Consider the following 14397-nt stretch of genomic DNA (forward strand, 5'->3'; position numbering starts at 1 on the left):
CTTCATAGCCCTCCTCCTCCCAGTTCACCCTGCCTTTCCCATCACTCTAAGGGATGCTGACACTGCCCATCACAAGGACCCTTAATTTACATGGGTTTTATATTTTTTTTAATAAGATGCACTTTACTTTCTTTTTTAAATAAAATCTGACAAATTAATAGTTGAGGCCCTGACTGTTGAAAGACTTTGCTTTGTGTGCATGTGTGTACATGTAGAGGCCAGAGGTTATCCTTGTTTTGTGTGGTGTGAATACATGTGTGGAGACCAGAGGCTATCCTTCCTTCGTGTGGTGTGAATACACATGTGTGGAGACTGGAGGCTATTCTTAGCAACTGCATTCGCCTCTTTAGACAGGGCCTCATGAGCTTGGAATTTACTAGTAGGATGGACCAGCTGCCCAGTAAGGCCCAGGGATCCTCCTGCCTGCCTCCTCAGCCTGGGACTTAAGAATTGAGGTCTTCCTACTTGTGAGGCAGACACTTGGCCAGGTTCTGCTTTCTGGGGGTTCCAAGCCTTTTTCTCAAGGCTGACTGATGTTGCCTGGTAGTGCGGTTTTAAGCAGGGTGAATCCCTTTCCTCTGCACCCAGTTCAGGGGACAGGCAGGACTGGTTTTTGGCTTACTGTTCTCTAAGTTCTCATACATGTGGAAATGTACTTGAGTCTCCAAAGTGGGGGTGTTCAGAGGTTCTTACAAGTCTAGTCGTGTGGCTGGTGCCATTCAAGGAAGTCAAACTCTAAACCTTTATTACCGATTAGTAAAAACAGTGATGACAACAGCAGTGGGAAGGGGAGGGTCCTCCCCTGCCATGGGGCCGACTCTGAGTGCTCTCTCCAGGCTGGGCCGGCACTGGCCCTGACAGCGCAGGCATAACCTTGGCCACATCTCAGCAGTGCAAAGGTCTTGGACAGGATGTTGGTCCTCAGAAGCCATCACAGGACAATCTTGAAGGAGCTGCACAGGGAAGAGTAAGTTGGGGTTCGCTTTTTTGGTGCTGGGGATCAAACCCAGGGCCTGGCACATGTTAAAACTGCCCCTGAGCTACACTACAGCCAATAGAAGAGGGCAGTACAGACCTTTCCGATTGTACCCACTTCTTTCCTGGAACTTTTTTTTTTTTTTTTTTTTTTTTTTTTTTTTTTGTCCCCCTGAGACAAATTCTGGCTGGCTTGGAATTTACTATGTATATCAAGCTGACCTTGCAATACGCAGCAGTTCTGCCTTTGCTGTCCGTGTGCTGGGATCACAGACCTGCACCACCACAGTGTTAAGATTCCTGTTTGAGGGCTGGACATGTAGCTCAGTAGAGTGCTTACCAAGAGGTTTGAAACTTTTGTGTTCTATCCTTGGCACCACATAAACTAGGCATTCTGGCACTCAGGAGGCGGAAAGTCTACTCTAGGTGTAGTGGTGTGTGCCTTCAATACCAGGAAATGAGGAGGCAGAGGCAGGCAGGGTTTTAAGGTAAGTCTCAGCTACATGAGACTCTGTCTCAAAAAAACAAAAACGGAGTGGGCTAGGTCCCGTGTCCCCTCTGGAAAAAGAACATCCTGAAGCATCCCTGTAATAGTGTCTCAGAGTAGGTGGGTACTCAAATGCAGGGGGCTCCTGTCATACCTGGCAAAGTCTGGCGAGCGAGAGATGACGTGCTGGAACTCAGAGAGATTGATGGTCCCATCCCTGTCAATGTCCGACTCTTCCAGGATCTGGGGAAGGGAGGACTTTAGGCTTCGGGCCCCAGCTCTTACCCCCAACATCCCCAGTCCCAGCTGGGAGAGGCTGCTCACATTGTCGATGAGCTGTTTCATCTCAGAAGCACTGAGCCGCGTGTCCTCGCCCTCTCCTGTGAGGCAGTTGACAAGCCGACTCAGGTCTTCTCTGTCCAGGGTCCCATCATCGTCAAAGTCTAGGTGACAGACCCAGGGAGCAACAACAACACGCTCAGAGGAGTCGTGCAGGCACACACCTGCCCCCACTTCCCGTGCGTGAGGAGCGGGGTCCAGCAGTTCTTACGGTGCTTACCGAAGATGCGGAAGGCGTAGTGTGACTTGATGTCTGGGGTTGCTGTGTCACTGAAGACACTAAGAAGGTCCAGGAAGTCCTCGAAGCTCAGGCTGTCTCTGGTAGGGGACGTGGAGAAGACCATGCAGATTCTCTCCCTGAAGGGGTTGGCCTAAGTAAGAAAGCCTTATGTGAACGTCACAGGGCAGCCTGGGTTACATAATCAGCTGGCTCGACTAGAAATTTCTTTTGAGGCAGTGACTCATAAACCCAGGCTGGCTTCAAATTCCTGGTACTTCTGCCTCCACCTCCCAAGTGCTGGATTACAGGCGTGTACCACCATGATTGAGTCCCTTCTGGAAACTTGAGGAAGCTGATGATAGTAGCGGCACCACGGAGTCAGGCTTGAAGAGGAGACCTTAGAGGCCATTCCATGGAGGGCACAGGAGGGACCACTAAGCCAGCCAGGGAGGCTTTCTGGGAGTCTAACTCAGATACATCACAAGTAGAGTCACAGCAGGAAAGGAAGGCATGCTAAGTAGAGCAACAAGATGGGCAGATTATTACCGTAATTGTACATGTGTGTACATGTGTGTGCACACTCATGCCACCACACAGGGTAACATCCCATAGTCAATTCTCTTCTCCTGCCACGGGTTCCAGGGATCAAACTTAGGTCCTCAGGCTTACAAGGCAAGTGCTTTTGTTTTGAATTTTCCTTTTTTTTTTTTTTTTTTTTTTTTTTTTTTTTTTTTTTTTGATTTTTCAAGACAAGGTTTCTCTGTGTAGCACTGGCTGTCCTGGAACCTACTCTATAGACCAGCGTGGCCTTGAACTCAGAGCTACACCTGCTTCGGCCTCCCAAGTGCTGGAAATATGTGTGCCACCACCGCCTGGCACAAGGCAAGTGCTTTTGCCTGCTAAGCTCCTTGGCTGGATCAAAACTGGTCATTTTTAAATATACTTAATTGAACAATTATTTTGTTACAGAGCCAGGCTCTTTGCAAAGAATTGCACAGCACACAGGTGTTATGGTGCATGCTTTGAAGTCCAGCACTGAGGAGACAAAGGCTGGTGTATCTCTTTTTGTTGTGTTTTGGAGACAGGGTTTCTCTGTACCCTTCCCTGTTCTGGACTCACTTTGTAGACCAGGCTGGCCTTGAACAGCCTCTCCAGTGCTGGGACTAATGGCGTGCACCACCACGCCCAGTGCAGATATTTCTCTTAAGAGTCAAAGGGTAGTACTGGAGAGAGGTTAAGAGAACTGATTCCTCTTCCAAGGTCGTTAGTTCAATTCCCAGCAACCACATGGTGACTCACAACCATCTATAATGAGATCTGGTGCCCTCTTCTGGTGACTATGTGTAAGTGCAGACAGAACACTATACATAATAAATAAATGTTTAAAAAAAAAAAAAAAAAAGAGAGAGAGTTAAAGGGTAGCTTGTTTTACACAGCAAATTCCAGCCAGGCCAGCCGGGGTTCCACAGTGAGACCCTGTGTCAAAATAATAATTAAAAGCCAGGCAGTGGTGGCACATACTTTTAATCCCAGCACTGGGGAGGCTGAGGCAGGCAGATCTCTGTGTTCAAGGCCAGCCTGGTCAACAGAGCCAGTTCCAGGACAGCCATGGCTACATAGAGAAACCCTGCCTTGGAAAACAAAGAATTATTCACAGCAAGGCATGCTGATGCATCCCTATAATCCCAGTGCTCGGAAGGCTGGGAAGGGATTGACACAGATTCAAGGCCAATCAAAGCTGCAGAGTAAGAGCCCATGTCAGAAAAAAAAAGAACTGGGCTAGCTCAGTAAAGTACTTGGCATGTAAACATAACAAGTATTCAATCCCCAGAATGACTGTTTAAAAAGGGAGAGATGGATGATCCAGTGATTAAGAGCCCAAACTGTTCTTACAAAGGACCCTAGTTCAGTTTTTAGCACCCATGATGGGCAGCTCACCTCTACCTGTAACTCCAGCACCAGGGAATCCAATGCCTTCTCTACACCACGGGCACTGGCACTTACATGTGTACATACCCACACAAAACAATTATATATCATTATCATGAAAAAAAAAAAAACAGGGTGTGGTAGCCCGTGTTTCCCATCAGTTGGAACAGCAGGAAGAGGGAGGAAATGTAGCAGAGACAGGGTGGATAATGTGGGTTGAAGACCGAACCTTGAGCTCTGGAAGGCTGAGGATCTGCTCAAATGACACTCGGGTGTGCAGTGACTCCTCCACAGTCCGATGTTCCGGGGGAAGCAACTCACAAAACCGCCTGTGAGCTCTGGCAGAGAGAGGGGAGCTTATTGGTGCTGTGCAGCAGTCAGCCTCCCAGTGTTTACTGCGCTCCCATTCTGCCAGCTCTGTATCTAAGTCGCAGATCCAGAATGCCCAGCCACTGGGCAATCTTCAGCCAAAGAGGAAAGTCAGAAGACAGCAGAGGCTTGGAGCCTCTTAGGGTGGATATTTATGGAGGAGAGGAACTCATGTATGTCTGCAGACACTACCTGAGGGGACTCTGGCCAGCGTGAGCATGGCAAGGAGCACAGCTCTGGCAGGCCTTGCCCCTCTCCCCCATCCCCTCTGCCTTGCTAAGAGCCTGCATCCCCAAGGCTAGCCTCCAACGGCTATTCTCTTATTTGGCCACTTCCTGAGGTCGACTACCAAGGCCCAGCTATCAAAGTATTGACGTGCAGCAATCAAACCTCCCCTATGGCTCACCTAATTAACATGCCCAATATAAATTAAACACCTCATCCTAACATGGGGTTTCCTTTTTACCTTTATTAACTGCTATTTTCCTACGTGTTCCATCTGTCTCTATGCAAGGTAGCCCTTTGTCCTCCTGGACAAATACTCCTTCCCCATCTCCCTGTTCCCTTCCTCTTCTTCCCGGTTCCCTATCCCCTGTCTTTACCTCTGATTCCCTGCCCTCTGTCCCTCTAAGGCAAATAAATCTCCTTTGTGCTAAGAACTTGGTCTTGGGGGTCCTGAGCAGACACGTTTCCTTTTACTATCAAGCATTCTTGGCCAGTTGTGACAGGATGAAGAGACTAGAGATATTTGTGATATCTAGAGATATTCCCTTTGGCTGTCAGACTAAGGGGGAAAAAGTGGTCCCCAAGAAACTAGAATTCCCCAGTGATCTCTTGTGAGAAGGATGAAGCCTGGTGTCAGCAATGGAAGATCCGTCTACCAGGTGTAGTAACCTGTCAGATCACCTTTCATAAGAGAGCTGGAGGGACGACATCTTGCCATATATGTAAATATAAACCTCACGTTAGCGGGCCATGAAGATTGATTAAGGGGGAGAGGGTGGTCACTGGACCTCTTTGTTCCTTTTCTCTGTGTGGCCACATTTTGGTTCTCTGCTTTTGAATATTGTCCCTTTAATTGGCCTACTGACGGCAGGTAGCCCAGCCTAGCAGGTTAGGACTGCCTGTGGGCCAAGTTCCTGGACCCTAACATTACAATAATAATTTCAAAGACCCCTTTAAAAAAATGGAGAGATTAAGAAAGGAGCTATAGGGCCAGGCATGATGACACATGCCTTTAATCCCAGTGCTCAGTAGACAAGAGGCAAGTGGATCTCGGAGTCCGAGGCTAACCTAGTCTACAACAGGACAGCAGAGAAGTCCTGTCTGGAAAAACCAAAAGAAAACAACAACAACAAAAATCAAAAAGAAAACAAAACAAACAAAAGTGGAGGGGAAGGAGCTATAAATGACCCTAAACAACAGAAAATCACAAAAGCCTTGTTTCTCAACCACCCCCTCCTCCCTCCTGGAATTTCATCACCATGAGGGAGACCAGGAATCTCCTAACTCAAGCGCCCTGGCCATCAAATCACTTACAGTGTGCTTTATAAAACAAAGTTACCAGAACTCTCTGAACCGGTTTCCCTGTTCTGTAACCTCCTCCTTAAGATGTAAGTAATGTGGGAATCACTCGGCAGCTCCTGGGCAGAGTAAGGGCCCAATAAACGTTAACGGTTACTGTATTAAACAGGTAAAGTTGGGAGAAGAGCGCGCCAGGCTCAAGACTTCTTGTTTCAGAGGGCAAAGTCCGCACAGAGCCACAGAAGTTCCTTCCAAGAGAGCAGGAAGTTCGGCAGTGAGGAGGTTAGCCGGGCTCAAACAGCCTAACTTTTCCTGAATACACAGAGGGTTTGCGTCGTGAAGCACGGGGACCCTCGGAGGAGAGGGTCCGTCCCCACACTAAAACAACACCCCAAAGCCCACCCCCGAGGCAATCCCGAGGCGGAGGGCGGGGATCAGGGCAGCACTTACAGGACAATCTCCTGCTTGGTCAGGAACGTCAGGTCCTGAAAGGCAAATCCAGACTAGGGTCGGCAAGTCGCACGAAAGCTACGGCCTCCCCGCTGCCTGCTCCCGAACCCCCACTCCCGGCGCGGGCCCGCACGCGAGCTCCGCGCGAACTGGCGCCCCGCGCACCTGGTACTCGGCCAGCAGCTCCTTGGACAGGCGACTGCCCGAGCCTCCCATCGCCGCGGTGCGCGCACAACCGGACCAACTCTCTCCCGGACGCCGGCAACTTTCTCACTTCCGTCCTCGGGGCCGCGTCCCCGCCCCGTCCCCGGAGCAACCGCTGCCCGGCCTCCGCCCCCGGGCCCGCCCCTGCCTACGATGCCCCAGCTCCCTCGGCACCGCTCAGCTTGCCAGCTCCCGGCTCCTCACCCGCCCTGGAGAGCTGGAGGCAGGGCCCGGGGAGGAGCCGGACGCGCGGGGGCGGGGCCCAGGGCTCATGGCCCCGCCTCCTGGTGGGCGGGTCGAGTCCGGTCGCGTGCACGGGGTGCAGACTGAGCCTGCGTCGCGGACACTCTGCCCTCCGCTGTGTTCCGGGTTGCGTCTGCGCGCAGAGCCTGGAGATGCTTCTGCCTCACCTCGAGCAGGTGCTGGACACCTCAGTCCTGGGTGCGGTCGGGTGACCTCCAGACTCAGACTCGCACCGGGGCTGCAGCCCCGCCACTGTGCTGACTCTTTCTGAAGTAGCTTAGCTTGCTGGCTCTTGAAACTGTTGACTGGATTGTGCAGTTATCACCCATTCGTGGAATAGTTGACAAGGTAGGCTTCCATTTTGCAAATATAGGTCCAGTTTCAATGATGTGTCGGGACTCGGGCGTTTAGAGGGACCAAGGTTGGTCTATCTGTTCTTTTCTCCTCTCAGTTATCAGATGCATGAACAAATGAATAAATTTACACTGCGTGAAAAAAGTGAGGATTCCAAACTGCAGGGAGGAGGAAGGAAAGGTGGAGTCTGGGACATGATCGGATCTGTAGTCAAGTAGAAGGAGAAACTGCTGGGCACTCCTGTGAGGGACTTTCTTGATCAGATTCTTTCAAGTGGGAGGACCCACTGCGCAGTGCCCTCAAGTGGCAACCCATACAAAAGGGAAATAGAAGAAGGAAACTGCTTTTGGCCTGTTTGTTTGCCTTGGTTTGCTGATACGTGTCTATCCTCTTCCTCCACTGTGGCGTTCCTTTGCTGACATTAGAATCAGCTTCTTCCTTCCAGCTTCCATCTCAGACTGAACAGCCCTCCAGCAGCCCTCAGGCCTTCAGCACCAGATTGGGACTGCTGAGACATCCGTCCTTGTGGATTGAGCAGCTACTGTTGGGCTTCACAGACCATATCTAGTAAACCGATCTAATTAATCCCCTCTTTAATATCTGTTCATCTATGTGGGGCGGTGGTGGCGCAACTTTAATGCCAGCATTTGGGAGACAGAGGCTGGCAGATCTATGTGAGTTCGAGGCCAGCATGGTCTACAGAGCAAGTTCCAAGACAGCCAGAGAAGCCCTGTCTCAAAAAAAAAAAAAAAAAAAAAAAAAAAAAATATATATATATATATATATATATATACATACATACACACACACATATGTATGTGTACATACATATATTGTCATGGTATTTTATCACAGTGTGTGTGTGTATGTGTGTGTACCCATCAATTCTGTTCCTTTAGAGCAGTGGTTCTAAGCCTTCCTAATGCTGCCACCCTTTAATACAGTTCTTCATGTTGTAGTGACACACCCCCAACCATAAAATTATTTTCATTGCTACTTCATAACTGTAGTTATGCTACTGCATAGAAACGCTGCTCTTGAGTAACCTAATACAGATTTGGTTTTTCCCCTGGAAACCATAATATATAAGCAAAAGACCAGTAAGATTAAAATAAATAAATAAATAAATAAATAAATAAATAAAAACTCAAACAAACCATTTTGAAACCAAAAAGAAAAAAAAAGTATCCTAAAATACCATTGAGTTCATTTTCAGTTGGCCATCTATTGCTGGGCATAGGGCCTATCCTTGAATGTGGTTTGTAACTCATTTTAATTTCTGAGCTTTATTAAACCTGAGCATATATATCTTAGTTTAAAGTTGTTAAATAAGTTGGACCTGGTGGCACCGATCTGTAAGCCCAGCTATTTAGGAGGCTTGGCTTGAGGCCAAAGCATCACAAGTTCAGGGCTAGCCTGGGTTACCTGGTGAAATCTTAGCTCTCGTGATCTCTGAGTTCAAGGCCAGCCTGGTCTTCATAGTGAGTTCCAGGACAGTCAGGGCCGCACAGAGAAACTCTGTCTTGAAAAACCAAAAAAAAAAAAAAAAGAATTTTTTTTTAAATGAAAAAGAGAGACTGGATAGATGGCTCAGTGGTTAAAAGCACTGGCTGTTCTTCCAAAGGACCCAGGTTCATTTCCCAACAACCACATGGCAGCTCACCAACTGTCTGTAACTCTAGTTCCAAGGGATCTGACACTCTTAAAACAATGCACATAAAATAAAATTAAATAATTTTTTTAAACATGGAAAAGAGGATAATAACGTATCTTGGGGTTTCTATTGCTGTGATAAAACACCATGACAAAAGCAACTTGGAAAGAGAAGGCTTTATTTTATCTTACAACCCTCTGGACTCCATCACTAAGTAAAGTACAGACATCTACCTGGAACTTAAGTGGTAGCCATGAAGAAACACTGATTCCCGGCTTGCTTCTCATGGCCTGCTCCAACTTAGTCAACCCGGGACCACTTGCCCAGGGGTAGTGTCACCCACAATGTGTCGGACCCTCCCACATCAATCATGGAGCAAGAGAATGCCCCACAGAGGCGCGTGCCTACAGGCTAATCTGATGGAAGCCAGTCCTCAGTTGAGATTCCCTCTTCCCAGATATGTCTGTGTTTAAGTTGACAAAACAAAACAAAACAAAGCCAACTAACATGTTTAAAGCCCCAGCTTCAATCCCCTGGTACCTCAAAAATAAGTAAGTAAATAAGTAGGTAAACAAATAAGTAAGAACTGAAGGAAGGATAAAAAGCATTACATTTCAGTAAGATGGGGAGAAGGAAAACAGACAAGAGAATAAACAGTGACAACAGTCTTTTTTTTTTTTTTTTTTTTTTTTAAATGACAAACCTGCAGGAGGGAGTCTCTGGTCTAAGAATCGAAGCCACTGACTGGGGTAATTATGAGGCAGAAAGGGTTGGGATGGGGAATGGTTGGAAGCCTTCCTCTTTTGGCGTGCTGTTGGCCATTGCCGGGAGTAACAAATGAGTCAAGAGTGTGTCAGGTGACCAATAAGTACCCCTCATAGCCAACCATTACTGGGGGGCAGAGGGCAGAGAAGGCAAGAATCTAGAAAAACAAGTTACTTTAGTTCTAGAACCCAAATTACTTTAGTTCCATCATTTGTCACTGCACAGCCAAAATGAAGGTGGCTTAACAAAATGGCATGCGCATGGCTAACAGTTTGAAGCCCCAAGCCTGGCCCTCGGTAAGCAGACTTTCTCCTCTCTGCCCTCGGTTCTCCATGCCTCAGCCATGGTGCGCTCCCAGCTCTGGCTATCTCCTATGGCAGGCCTCCTCGTGCAGGCCTCCCAGGGTCTACACACAGAGCATCCAGTACGCTTCCACACACCACGCCCCGTGTTTACAGTTCCAGTTGACGCTGCTTAGGGTTGGCTTAAAGTCTTTCTCCTCCATTCTGCAAACCTCATAAGGAACTCTGAGACCCATGAGCTCCCAGGCCTGAGAGCACCAGCACTTGCTCAGCCATGTTTACTGAATGACCAGTTTTCCCAGCACTGCATAGTAAGGTCATCCTTCGTGTATGGCTGTTACCGCTACTTCCACGTGTGATTCCACATGTGTACAAACACTTCATGACGGGCAGGACATGGCCGCGGTCATGCCCAGAGCAGTTACTTTTCTATGAAGACAGGCCTTTGTTTGTTTTTTCTTTTGGTTTTTCAAGACAGGGTCTCTCTGTGTAGCCTTGGCTGTCCTGGACTCGCTTTGTAGACCAAGCTGGCCTCGAACTCACAGTGATCCACCTGCTTCTGCCTCCCGAGTACTGGGATTAAAGGGATGTGCCACCACACCTGGCAACAGGCCTTTTTTTTTAGGTCTGTTGTTAAAATAGGCTTGTGTAATTCACACTGGCCTGGAACTGGCTATGTAGCTGTAGCTATCTTTTTTTTTTTTTTAAATTAGTTTAATTTCATGTGTGGCTGTGAGTGTGTGCACACTTGTGTCTGTGGGTGCCGTGGAGGCCAGAGGATGTTGGATCCCTTGGAGCCTGAGTTACAGGCAATTGTGAGCCACCTGATCTGGGATTGGGACCTAATCCTCATGATTGAGCAGCAAACACTCTTAATTGGCGAGCTCTCTCTCCATACCTTAGCTGTAAAAGTGTGGACTTCCTATGCTACCCTTGCCCAGAATAATGACATGGAGAACTACTATATATATTTGTATATGAGCATTTTTATCTGCAGAAGAGGGCATCAGATCACACTATAGATGGTTGTGAGCCACCATGTGGTTGCTGGGAATTGAACTCAGGACCTCTAGAAGAGCAGGCGGTGCTCTAAACCACTGAGCCATCTTTCCAGCCCCAAGACCTATTATATTTATTAAGAGCTTTCGCCCTATACCTGGGCCCATTCTGAGCTATTCTAACCCAATAATACTGGCTTGGCCTGCTTCCCAGCCACGTGGCCCGACACCTGTCCTTCTTAGTCTTGTCCTTCATCCATGTCCCAATGGCAACTCTCCTCTCTGGTCCCCTCCTGAGGCCCTCTTCTCTCTGATCCTTGCCTTAACTCTCCAGCCCAGCTATTGGCCGGCACAAAAATCGGCATTTGAATACAGAGTGCACAAAAGCATCCTTCAACATTTAGCGTTGAATTTTTTTTTTTTTTTAAGATTTAATTATTTGAGCCGGGCATGGTGGCGCATGCCTTTAATCCCAGCACTCGGGAGGCAGAGGCAGGCGGATCGCTGTGAGTTCGAGGCCAGCCTGGTCTACAAAGTGAGTCCAGGATGGTCAGCGCTACACAGAGAAACCCTGTCTTGAAAAAAAAACAAAAAAAAAAAAAAAAAAAAAAAAAAGATTTAATTATTTGTTATGTATACAGTATTCTGGCTCATGTATGCCTGCACGCCAGAAGAGGGCACTGGATCTCATTATAGTTGGTTGTGAGCCACCATGTGGTTGTGGGAATTGAACTCAGGACCTTTGGTAGAGTAGTCAGTGCTCTTAACCTCTGAGCCATCTCTCCAGCCCTCTAATAATTTCTATTTGGACTACCTCCCATCCATAAATCCCCAGATACTTGCTATTGTTCTTTACTTTGTCTCCTTCCCTGTGGGACTTCAGAGTCCCTTCTCTGGACCACGTTGCTCTAGTCTACCCCATGGAGATTCTCCTCCCTCTTCCTCACTCCTGTTTCCTCCTCTTTCCCAAGAATCTCTCTGTCTCCCAGAGCCGGAGAACCTTAGCCACGCCCATCTCATTTGCTTGCTCAGGTGTGTGGACTTTTTATTGGTTAAATAAGAATAAATTTTGGGGCAAGATTACGGAGCTGTTTGGGGCCACGGAGACAGCAAGCAGTAATTAGCATCAAAATACATCAGATCAACCTTCCACAGACCAGGCTGTAAAGGTACCTGCTGCATTGAACCTTGACGGACACATTGCCTGTTCTTGATCTGCCGGATTTGGCATCATTTCGACTTCCTTAGTTTTCTGAGACATGGGAACAGATTCCTATCACTTTTACAGTCAGACTAAAAAGATTATTCAAAAAACAATCTCTGGAAATGGGCTGCTCTGGTGTAGTTAATTTATGCACTTTTCACCTCTGACTTTTTCAGGTAGGTAGCATTCATGGCTGCTGCACGTGACTCACAGGGCGCTCCCTATCTGCTGCCTCCAAACCGTGAGGACTGGGAAGAGCAAGGCATCCCGGACTTTACCTATGGACAGAAAGACCTCACAGGGAAGGGAGTTCGGTGGCCAAGGAATTCACCCAGCGCCCTGGACACAATGCCAGTGTCCCGCTTCGACTCTGCCCTCTGCGCGGCATGGAGGCAGCGGATGGAACTGGGCCTGTTTCGATACCGCCTAGAAGATCTGCAGACCCAAATCCTCCCTGGTTCCGTGGGGTTTGTAGCTCAGCTGAATATAGAGCGAGGGGTACAGAGGAGGCGCCCCCAGAATATCAAAAGTGTAAGGCAGGAGTTTGACCCCGAAAAGTTTAACTTCAATAAAATCCGACCCGGAGAAGTCCTTTTCCGGCTGCAAAGGGAGCCTAACGGCCCAGCTGCTCCACAGCAAGGGGACATCCTTGTGCTGATCAATGTCAGCCCCCTGGAGTGGGGTCACGTGCTGCTGGTTCCTGAGCCAGCTCACGGGCTCCCCCAACGCCTGCTGCCCGGAGTGCTGCGGGCGGGGCTTGAAGCTGTGCTGCTGAGCTTGCACCCAGGCTTCCGGGTTGGCTTCAACAGCCTGGGAGGTTTGGCCTCTGTGAACCATCTCCACCTGCATGGCTACTACCTGGCCCACCCACTGCCCGTGGAGGGCGCTCCAAGCACGCCTCTAGACCCAAAGGGCTTTATACATCTGCTGCAGGGCCTCCCAGCTCCTGGCTTCCTCTTTTACACTAGTGGGCCAGGGCCTGATTTGGAAGTCTTGATCAGCAGGGTATGCCGGGCTACTGACTACCTGAGTGACCATGAGATTGCACACAACTTATTTGTGACCCGGGGAGCTCCACCGGGCCAGTCATCATCTTCCTCAGACCTCATTGGGATCCGAGTCATTCTATGGGCCCGGAAGTCCAGCTTTGGGATAAAAGAAAGTGGGGCCTTCAATGTTGCTCTCTGTGAGCTGGCTGGCCACCTGCCCATCAAAACATCCCACGACTTCAGCTGCTTGACAGAGGCAGCTGCAGTGGCCCTCATTCAGGACTGCCTGCTGCCCCAAACTCAGGCAGATGAGGTACAGGCAGCGCTGGTGGCCCTGATGGCCCAGGAAGAGCTATGATTCTTGAGGAGTTTTTTTTTTTTTTTTTTTTTTTTTCTTTGCTAACTGATCCGAAGCCCTTCCCCAAAGGCTGTTGCTCATCACTGGCATCTGGGCATTTCTTTTCATGGTTGCCTTCCTACCTCGAGGGTCACTCCAGAATAAAATACGGCTTTGCAGGCAGCAAGGAGATCCAGAAGCACACTTGGTTTGTCAGCCTAAGAAACGTAAATAAAGCACTGAAGGGCTAGGGTGAGCCCGAGGACCTCCACTGCTCAACTTGTGGTGTTAAAATCCCAATATCAGCCCTTAAACCTCACTCAAGGATCTGAGATGGAACAAAACACGAAGCGGGGAATGCGAGGACCGGACATTACCAAAAGCCCTGTCACAAATCCTCCAGGAGCACAGGCCTACATCCACAGGCACCATCCAATCCCAGTTAGTGTCACATAGCCACAGCTAGGATGCACCTAGAAACTTTTAAAAGAGCCTGCGAGCTCCCCTGGTAGTCGCCGCCATTTTGTATGGATGGTGACCCCAGCATGCAGGCTGTTTCTGCAGAATAAACACTCTTTGTTTCTACTGTTTTGAGTCTGAGGTCCTCCTTCAGCGATTTTCAGACCCTTACATTTGGGGGTTTGTCCTGCATCACTGAGGACCCCTGACCCCGCAGTAGAGTGTTTTCAGGAGCACATATTCTGTTCTCCACTGATGGGTGAGTTTGGACATGCCTCTGTTTTGTTTGATTTCTCCAGGGACTCTGGTGTTGGGACACAATCTGATAGCCACTGGGGGATGAGTGGGCCAGTCAACTTCCTCTTCCTGGTCTGGGGATTCCTAGGACCCTCTGGACCCCTATCAGGTGGAACTGGAAGGTTCCTATCTGTCTCTGGTTTTGGTGACTACAAACCAGTTGCTCCCATTAGGTGGAGCTTGATTATGGGATAAGCCGCCTCTGGCTTAGGTTTTTTGTTTTGTTTCAGACCCCGGGAACTCTGGTTTTGTCTCTGTATGTCTGTGCTCTGTTTTCAGATTGTCTTTGTACTTTCCT

General features: G+C 48.8%; 2 protein-coding genes across 3 annotated transcripts; one reads left to right on the plus strand and one right to left on the minus strand.

Annotated features, from left to right (window-relative positions):
• Positions 1–808: 808 nt before the first annotated feature.
• On the minus strand, positions 809–6611 carry Cib1 (calcium and integrin binding 1). The gene is made up of 7 exons (XM_051148778.1): positions 6459–6611; positions 6294–6328; positions 4180–4288; positions 2022–2172; positions 1787–1905; positions 1617–1705; positions 809–953 (listed from the first exon to the last, which is right to left on the minus strand). Exons 1-7 carry the CDS (start codon positions 6507–6509, stop codon positions 932–934), a joined length of 576 nt encoding a protein of 191 aa, XP_051004735.1. The 5' UTR covers positions 6510–6611; the 3' UTR covers positions 809–931.
• Positions 6612–6873: 262 nt separating this feature from the next.
• Positions 6874–13676, plus strand: Gdpgp1 (GDP-D-glucose phosphorylase 1). 2 transcript variants are annotated; one of them, XM_051148779.1, is made up of 2 exons: positions 6874–7088; positions 12194–13676. In XM_051148779.1, the coding sequence occupies exon 2, from the start codon at positions 12207–12209 to the stop codon at positions 13362–13364; it is 1158 nt and encodes a 385-aa protein (XP_051004736.1). In that variant the 5' UTR covers positions 6874–7088; positions 12194–12206; the 3' UTR covers positions 13365–13676. The 2 variants fall into 2 exon arrangements, with proteins under 2 accessions (XP_051004736.1, XP_051004737.1); XM_051148780.1 differs by lacking the exon at positions 6874–7088 and adding an exon at positions 9663–9809.
• Positions 13677–14397: the final 721 nt, after the last annotated feature.

The sequence above is a fragment of the Acomys russatus genome, chromosome 7, assembly GCF_903995435.1.
Source record: "Acomys russatus chromosome 7, mAcoRus1.1, whole genome shotgun sequence".
NCBI lineage: Eukaryota > Metazoa > Chordata > Mammalia > Rodentia > Muridae > Acomys > Acomys russatus.

Excerpts from the sequence above, each read along its gene's own strand:
- Cib1 (XM_051148778.1), bottom strand. The coding sequence starts at position 6,509 with ATGGGAGGCTCGGGCAGTCGCCTGTCCAAGGAGCTGCTGGCCGAGTAC. Across the intron at positions 6,329-6,458 it reads AGCTGCTGGCCGAGTACCAG|GACCTGACGTTCCTGACCAA; the intron begins GTGCGCGGGGCG and ends TTTGCCTTTCAG. Across the intron at positions 1,906-2,021 it reads CTACGCCTTCCGCATCTTCG|ACTTTGACGATGATGGGACC; the intron begins GTAAGCACCGTA and ends TCTGTCACCTAG.
- Gdpgp1 (XM_051148779.1), top strand. The coding sequence starts at position 12,207 with ATGGCTGCTGCACGTGACTCACAGGGCGCTCCCTATCTGCTGCCTCCA.